Below are 9,068 nucleotides of genomic sequence, written 5' to 3' on the forward strand. Positions count from 1 at the left end.
ATTTGCTTTATATATTTAGAAGCTCCAGTGTTGGGAGCATACATATTTTTAATTACTGTATCCTCTTGACAAATTAACTTCTTTATTATTGCATGGTAAACTCATTTGACTCTTGTGATAGATGTTGCTAGGAAGTCTTTTTTGTCTAATTTAACAATAACTACCATTGCACACCTTTGATTATCATTTTCATGGAATATCTTTTTTCATCCTTTCACTTTTGGCCTATGCCCATCCTTAAATCAAAAGGGAGCCTCTTTTAGGCAGCATATCAATGGGCTTTTAAAAAGTGAGTTGGTCACTCTTTTTCATTGTGTTGTTTGTTGCTATATCAGTGTATCACAGACTAAGTATTTTATGAAAAGCAAAAATTTATTTGCTTCATGATTCTGGAGGCTGAGATGGCAAAGAATATGATACTGGCATCTGTTGAAGGCTTTGTTCTGCATAATAACATAGCCAAAGGCATGAGGAAGAGACAGCTTCCTTTTATAAGAGACCCTCTCATTATAATTAACCCATCTCATGATAAGAACATTTATCCATTTATAAGGGTTAGGTTGCTTATGGCCTAATCAATTCTTAAAGGTCCCACCTTTTAATTCTATTACAATGGCTATTTAATTTTAACCTAAAATATGGAGATGACATTGTGTATAGTAGCAGTGTCTGTTTATTGGATAACTTATTTTCTTTATATGTAAAATAGTGATAGTTTACTATTAATAAGTTACTATTGTGATTTTGTTTTTTCTGTTTATTCAAATTTTTAAAAATATTTTATTCTTGTCCCGTCTTTCCTATGGTTTTGTTACTTTGTGTCAAGAAAGGGTTATGCTTTATTGCCCAAGCTAGAACACAGTGGCATAGTCACAGCCCTCTATAGCCTCAACCTCCTGGGCTCAAGCAGTCCTCCCATCTCAGCCATCTAGATGGCTGAGACTACAGGCATGCTCCACAACAGCCAGCTATTTTTTTTTTTTCATAGAGAAATGTCTCATTATGTTGCTCAGGCTGGTATCAAACTCCTGAACTCAAGTAATTCTCCCACAGTGCTGGGATTTTAATAGTCTAGTTTAGGATGATAACAATTTAACTTCTGTGTTTGTAAAAACTGTACACATTTTCTTCTTTTACACACTTAATACTATATAGTCATACTTTATAACTTTTTATGTTGTATATTTATTAAAAACTTACTGTCACTATATTTATTTTTAATACTTTTTGTATAGATCTTATTTTAGAGTTTAAAGTATTTTTACAAAACCATTACAATATTCTGAATTTCACTATATACTTATCATTTCCAGTGACATTTATACTTTAATGTTTTTCATATTGTTAGTTGTCATTCCATCATTTTAATGTGAAGAATTCCCTGTATCATTTCTTGTAAGACAGGTTGAGTGGTGATAAATTTCCTCACCTTCTTCCTTTGTCTTGAAATGTCTTGATCTGTTTTATGGATAAAGGACAGCTTTATTGGATATAGTATTTTCAGTTGTCAGGTTTTTTCTTTTCTTCTTTCAGCATTTTAAATATATAATTGAATCTTCTGGTTTGCAATATTTTTGCTGAAAAATCCACTGATTACATAAAGTTTCTCTTGTATGTAAAGAATCTCTTATCTCTTCCTGTTTTCAAGATTTGTGCTTTATCTGTGAATGTTGACAATTTAATGATATTGTGTTCTAGGGTAATATTTACTAGGTTTATATTTTTTTTTCTGTGGATAAATTGAGCTTCATAAAACTGGATGTTCATATCCTTTTCTAAATTTGGAAAGGTTTTTTTTTGTGACAGGGGCTCACTCTGTCACCCAAGCTGAAGGGCAGTGACATGATCTCAGCTCACTGCAACCTCTGCCTTTCAGGCTCAAGCAATCTTCCCACATCTGCCACCCAAGTAGCTGAAACTAAAGGCATGTGCCACCCTGCCTGGCTAATTTTTGTATTTTTTTGTAGAGATGGGATTTTGTCATATTGTCCTGGCTGGTCTCAAACACTTAAGCTCAAGCCATTCACCCACCTTGGCTTCTCAGAGTGCTAGGATTACAGATGTGAGCCATCATGCTCGGCCTAGATTTGGAAAGCTTTCAGACATTATGTCTTTCAATCTCCTTTATTCTTTTTCTCTGTCTTCTTCTGAAAATTCTAAAATGTGTCAATTTGTTCACTTTATGATTGATTACTTTCAAATGACAAGTTTTTGAGTTTGTTGAATTTTCTTTTTTATAATTGAGTCTCCTGTTAAAATTTTCTACTACACTTCTTCAGTTCTGCCATTGTTTACCTTAACTGCAGGATTTTTGTGTGGTTGTTTTTATGGTTTTCATTTCTCTCTCTATATATATATATATATGTATATATAACATGAGATGTCATTTTGCTATGTTGGCCAGGTTTGTCTTGAACTCCTGGTCCCAAGTAATGCTCCTGCCTCAGCATCCCAAAGTTTTATTATTATAGGTGTGAGCCACCATGCTTGGCCTACTTATGTATTGTTTCTAATTTTGTTTCTGTGTTGTTTCCTAAAATTTTTTTAGTTATCTGTGTTCTTTGCATCTTATTGAATTTTTTTAAGGTAATTGTTTTCTTTTTTAAAATTTTTTGAGATGAACTCTCACTCTGTCACCCCAGCTGGAGTGCAAGGGCATGACATTGGGTCACTGCAACCTCCACCTCCCATGTTCATGTGATTTTCCTGCCTCGGCCACCCAGGTAGCTGGGAATACAGGTGCCTGCCACCACACCTGGCTAATTTTCATATTTTTAGTAAAGATGGGGTTTCACCATATTGGTCAGGCTAGTCTAGAACTCATGATGTAATGTGATCCACCCACCTTGGCCTCCACAAGTGCTGGGATTACAGGCATGAGCCACTGTGCCCAGCCTGGAAGACTAATTTGAGGGAACAATAATAATAAAACAACAACAACAACAACAAAACTTCCACAGCTTTGCTAGAGATTTACACATTCAGATACAAAAAGCTCAAAGAGCCCCCAGGAAATTCATTACAAAAAGATAATTACCTAGGCAATAGTCATCAGGTTATCTAATGTCAAGATGAAGAAAATAATCTTAAGAGCTGTGAGGTGAAAGCATCAGGTTACCTATAAATAAAAACCTACCAGATTAATGGCAGATTTTTCAGCAGAAATATTACAAGTGAGAAGGGATTGGCATTCTATCTTTAGCCTCCTTAAACAAAATAATTATCAGCCAAGAATTTTGAATCCAGTGAGATAAAGGAATATAAATGAAGAAGAGATAAAGTCTCTTTCACAGAAACAAATGCTGAGAGAATTTGCCACTGCCCACTCAGCACTACAAGAAATGCTGAAAGGATATCTAAATCTTGAGACAAAACTTCAAAATACACAAGAGTAGAATCTCCTTAATTCATAAATCTTACAGGACCTATAAAACAATAACACAAAGAAAAATAACAAGATATTCAGGCAACAGCTGGCATGATGAACTCAGCAGTACCTCACTTTTCACTACTAATGTTGAATGTAAATGGCAAAAGTGCTCCACTTTAAAGATACAGAATGGCAGAATAAATAGGAATCCATACAACAAGTAGCTGCTGTCTTCAAGAGACTCAATGTAAGCATACATCAAGAAACTAGAGAAAGAACAAACAAAACTCAAACCCAGCAGAAGAAAAGAACAAAAATCTGATTAAAATCTGAGAAAAACTGAATAAAATTGAAACAAAACCACAAAAGATAAAACAAGAATCTGGTTCTTTGAAAAGATAAACAAAATTGATATGCCATTAGTGAGATTAACTAAAACAAGCAGAAAGAGAAGCTCCAAATAAGCTCAATTAGAAACAAAACAGGAGCTATTACAACCAATACCACAGAAATACAAAAGATTATTCAAGGCTACTATGAACACCTTTACATGCACAAACTAGAAAACCTGCAAACAATAATTCTTGGGAAAAATATAACCCACCTAGATAAAACTACAAAGAAATAGACACTCTGAACAGACCAATAACAAGTAGTGGGATTGAAACAGCAATTTAAAAAATTGTCAACAACAAAAAAGTCCAGGACCAGATGAATTTACAGGTGAATTCTATCACCTGTGAATTGGTACCAATCCTACTGAAACTGTTCCAAAAAATATAGAAAGTGGAAATCCTTCTTAAATTATTATATGAAGCCAATATCACCTGAATATGAAAACCAGGCTAGGACATAACACAAAGAGAAAACTGCACTCCAATGTTCCTGATGAAAACAGATTTAAAAAATTGTCAACAAAATACTAGCTAGCCAAACACAACAGCATATCAATAAGATAATACACCATGGTCAAGTGCATTTTATACCAGGGATGCAGGGATAAATGTAATAGACCACGAACAAAATTCAAAACAAAAATTATACAATTATCTCAATAGATGCAAAAAAAAATTTGATAAAATCCAGCACCTTTTTATGATTAAGACCCTCAGCAATATCAGCATAGAAGGGACATAGCTTAACATAATGAAAGCCATCTATGACAAACCCAAAGCAGACATTACACTGAATGGGGAAAAATTGGAAGCATTCCCTCTGCAAACTGAAATAAGACAAGGATGCCCACTCTCACCACTTCTATTCAACATAATACTGGAAGTCCTAGCCAGAGCAATCAGACAAAAGAAAGAAATAGATGACATTAAATTAGTAAAGGAGTCAAACTGTCACTGTTTACTGATGCATATGATTGTATACCTAGAAAGCCCTAAAGACTCACCCAAATAACTTCTAGATCTATTAAATAAGTCCAGTAAAGTTTCAGGATACAAAATAAACGTACACAAATCAATAGCAGTGCAAAACATAAACAGCTACTAAGTTGAAAATCCAGTAAAGAGCCTAAGCCCTATTACAACAGCAGCAAAAAAAATAAAATAATTAGAGCCGAGTGCGGTGGCTCACGTTTGTAATCCCAGCACTTTGTGAGGCTGAGGATTGCTTGAGCTCAGAAGTTTGAGACCAGCCTGGGCAACATGGTAAAACCCCCTGTATACAAAAATTAGTCAGGCGTGGTGGTGCATTCCTATAATCCAAGCTACTTGGGAGGCTGAGGCACTAGAATTGCTTGAACCTGGGAGGTGGAGTTTGCAGTAAGCTGAGAACATGCCACTGCACTCCAGCCTGGGTGAAAGCGTAAGATTCTGTCTCTACATAAATAAATAAATAAAATTAGGAATATACTTAACCAATGAAGTAAAAAGTCTCTACAAGGCAAACCACAAAACACTGCTGAAAAAAATCATACATAACACAAAAACACACCCCATGCTCATGGATGGGTAGAGTCAATATTGTAAAAATAACCGTACTGCCAAAATCTGTATACAAATTTCATACAATTTCCATCAAAATGTCATCATTATTCTTCACAGAACTAGAAAAAACAATCCTAAAATTCATATGGAACCAAAAAAAAGCCCACATAGACAAAGCAACACTAAGTAAAAAGAATAAATCTGAAGGCATTATGTTACTTGATGTCAAATCATATGACAAGGCTATAGTTACCAAAACAGCATGGTACTCATAGAAAAACAGGCAGGTAGACCAATGGAACAGGTTAGTGAACCCAGAAATAGAGCCAAATACTTACAGCCAACTTTTTTGACAAAGTAAATAAGAACATAAAGTGGGGGAAGGACACGCTATTCAACAAATGCTGCCGGGATAATTGGCAAGCCATATGGTAGAAGAATAAAACTGGAAACTCATCTCTCACCTTATACAAAATTCAACTTAAGATGGATCAATGACTTAAATGTAAGATCTGAAACTATAAAAATTGTAGAAGATACCATCAGAAAAATTATTCTAGACATTGGCTTAGGCAAAGGTTCATGACCAAGAACCCAACAGCAAATGCAACAAAAACAAAGATAAATCAATGGGCCTTAAACTAAAATGCACAAGTGGGAGAAAACTTTTATAAACTATTCATCTGACAAAGGAATAATATTCAGAATCTACAAGGAACTCAAACAATCAGCAATAAAACAAATAATTCCATCAAAAATTTGGCTAAGAACATGAACAGTCAATTCTAAGAAGATATACAGATGACCAACAAACATGAAAAAATCCTCAATATCCCTAATTATCAGGGAAATACAAGTTAAAACAATAAAGTGATACCACCTTCTGCAAGAATGACCATAATTAAAATATCAAAAAATATTACATGTTCACATTGATGTGGTGAAAAGGGAGCACTTTTACATTGCTGGTGGGAATGTAAACTATTAGGCTAGTGCAAAAGTAATCACAGTTTTGCCATTAAAAGTAATGAAGCCTGAGCGAGGTGGCTCAAGTCTGTATTCCCAGCACTTTGGGAGGTCGAGGAGGGTGGATCACAAGGTTAGGAGTTCAAGACCATCCTGGCTAACACTGTGAAACCCCGCCTCTACTAAAAATACAAAAAATTAGCCAGGTGTGGTGGCATGTGCCTATAGGCCCAGCTACTAGGGAGGCTGAGGCAGGAGAATTGCTTGAACCCAGGAGGCAGAGGTTGCAGTGAGCCGAGATTGTGCCACTGCACTCCAGCCTAGGTGACAGAGCAAGACTCTGTCTCAAAAAAAAAAAAAATTATTTCTGTTTTAATAGTCAGTAATCACTTGCTACATGTGTTTCCTGTATGTGATATTGCAGTCTCTCTGCTGCTATAACATTTACGTTTGGTCTCAGCAGACTCAAACTGTCATTCCAAATTATCCTATCATTTCTTTCACCACTTTATGTAATACAGGGAAGAAAATAGGATCTGGAAAGGCCCCTTAAAGGCAGAAATAAATATGTACGTGCCAGTATTTTTCTCATCTTTTAAAAAAGAAACCAGGAGTTGGCAATTACTTTTTTTTTTTTTAAAGACAGAGTCTTGCTCTGTCACCCAGGCTATAGTGCAGTGGTGAGATCTTGGCTCACTGCAACTCCACCTCCCAAGTTCAAGTGATTCTTATACCTCAGCCTTCAGAGTAACTGGGATTACAGGTGTGTGCCACCATACCTGGCAAATTTTTAAATTTTTAGTAGAGATGAGGTTTTGTTATTTTGTCTAGGTTGGTTTCAAAATTCTGACCTTGGGTGATCCACCTTTCTCTGCCTCCCAAAGGGCTTGGATTACAGGTGTTAGCCATCATGACCAGCCAACAATTTACTGCTAAAAAAGCTTTGTTATCTTAGGGATCAGGAAAAGCTGTGTTGTGTAACTGTAACACAATCTTTCTATGTGGCTCTTTGCATTGTTTTTACCTGGGTATTGCACACAGTTAACCCATTTATAAATTTTCTGCAAGTGTATTTTGGTCAGTATGTTTTTGTTACATGTATATGTCTATAAAAGAATTAGGGCCTGTGGTATTTTGCTGTGCCATCTTGCTTATGTAGTTTGTACAATTTTATAGATTAGGTTAGTAAAGTATATTTATCTGAGTCTAGCAACTGGAGTAATTTGTTATTTTTGTTTCTTTCAGTTACGTGTTCTCATTTTGCTCAAGACCTGTGGCCAGAGCAGGGCATAAAAGATTCCTTCCAAAACTTGATACCGAGAACATATGCAAAGTGTGGAGATGAGAATTTACAACTAAGAAAAAACTGAAAAAGTGTGGATGATGGTAGGATGCACAAAGGAGGTTATAATGGATGTAATCAATGTTTGACATCTACCCAGAGCAAAATATTTTGGTGTGATAAATATGTGAAAGTCTTTTATAAATATCCAAATTCAAATAATAATAAAATAAGATATACTGAAAAAAATTCTTTCAAATGTAAACAACGTGACAAATCATTTTACATGCTTTCACACCTAACTCAACATAAGAAAATTCATACTAGAGAGAATTCCCACAAATGTGAAGAATGTGGCAAAGTCTTTAAATGGTCATGACCCTTACTCAACATAAAAGAATTCACACTAAAAAGACACTGTTCAAATGTGAAGAATGTGGCAAAGCTTTTAAACAGTCCTCAAATCTTACTGAACATAAGAGAATTCATACTAGAGAAACACTACAAATGTGAAGAATTTGGTAAAGATTTTAAGTGGTTCTCAAATCTTACTGAACATAAGATAATTCATATTGGAGAAAAACCTTATAAATGTGAAGAATGTGGCAAAACTTTTAAGTGGTCTTCAAACCTTACTAGACATAAGATAATTCATACTGGAGAGAAACTATACAAATGTGAAGAATGTGGCGAAGCCTTTAACTGGTCCTTACAACTTGCTGTACATAAGATAATTCATACTGAAGAGAAACCCTACAAATGTGAAGAATGTGGCAAAGCCTTTAAATGGTCCTCAAACCTTACTAAGCATAAGATAATTTATACTGGAAAGAAACTCTAGAATTTGAAGAATGTGGCAATGCTTTTAAGTGGTCCTCAAAACTTACTGAACAGCTTTCTGGTGGTGACAACCTACCCACACGAGGACATGCCTCTCACAAAGGATCTCCTTCATCCCTCTCCAGAAGAGGAGAAGAGGAAACACAAGAAGAAACGCCTGGTGCAGAGCCTCAATTCCTACTTCATGGATGTGAAATGCCCAGGATGCTATAAAATCACCACGGTCTTTAGCCATGCACAAATGGTAGTTTTGTGTGTTGGCTGCTCCACTGTCCTCTGCCAGCCTACAGGAGGAAAAGCAAGGCTTACAGAAGGATGTTCCTTCAGGAGGAAGCAGCACTAAAAGCACTCTGAATCAAGATGAGTGGGAAACCATCTCAATAAACATATTTTGGATTTAAAAAAAACTTACTGAATATAAAATAATTCATACTTGAGAAAATCTACAAATGTGAAGAATGTGGCAAAGCTTTTACTCATTTCTCAATCCATGCTAAACATAAAATAATTTATGCTGAAGAGAAAACTTACAAATGTAAAGAATGTGGCAAAGCCTGTAACCATTCCTCACATCTTACTACACATAAGTCATACTGAAGAAAAATTACAAATGTGAAGAATGTGGCAAAGCCTTTAATAAGCCCCCAAATCATACTGGAGAAAAACTTCACAA

The 9,068-nt window shown here is 35.4% G+C and overlaps 1 protein-coding gene across 1 annotated transcript in view; it reads left to right on the forward strand.

Annotated features, from left to right (window-relative positions):
* The window catches only part of LOC129020624 (small ribosomal subunit protein eS27-like), a 143,605-nt gene extending 134,809 nt beyond the window's left edge, over positions 1-8,796 (forward strand). Inside the window, exon 2 of the mRNA XM_054465212.2 lies at positions 8,499-8,796. Within this exon, the coding sequence (XP_054321187.2) occupies positions 8,499-8,738 (240 nt within the window). The 3' untranslated portion in view covers positions 8,739-8,796. The remainder of the gene's footprint in view (positions 1-8,498) is intronic.
* The last annotated feature ends 272 nt before the right edge of the window (positions 8,797-9,068 follow it).

The sequence above is a fragment of the Pongo pygmaeus genome, chromosome 20 (genome assembly GCF_028885625.2).
Source record: "Pongo pygmaeus isolate AG05252 chromosome 20, NHGRI_mPonPyg2-v2.0_pri, whole genome shotgun sequence".
Taxonomy (NCBI): Eukaryota; Metazoa; Chordata; class Mammalia; order Primates; family Hominidae; genus Pongo; species Pongo pygmaeus.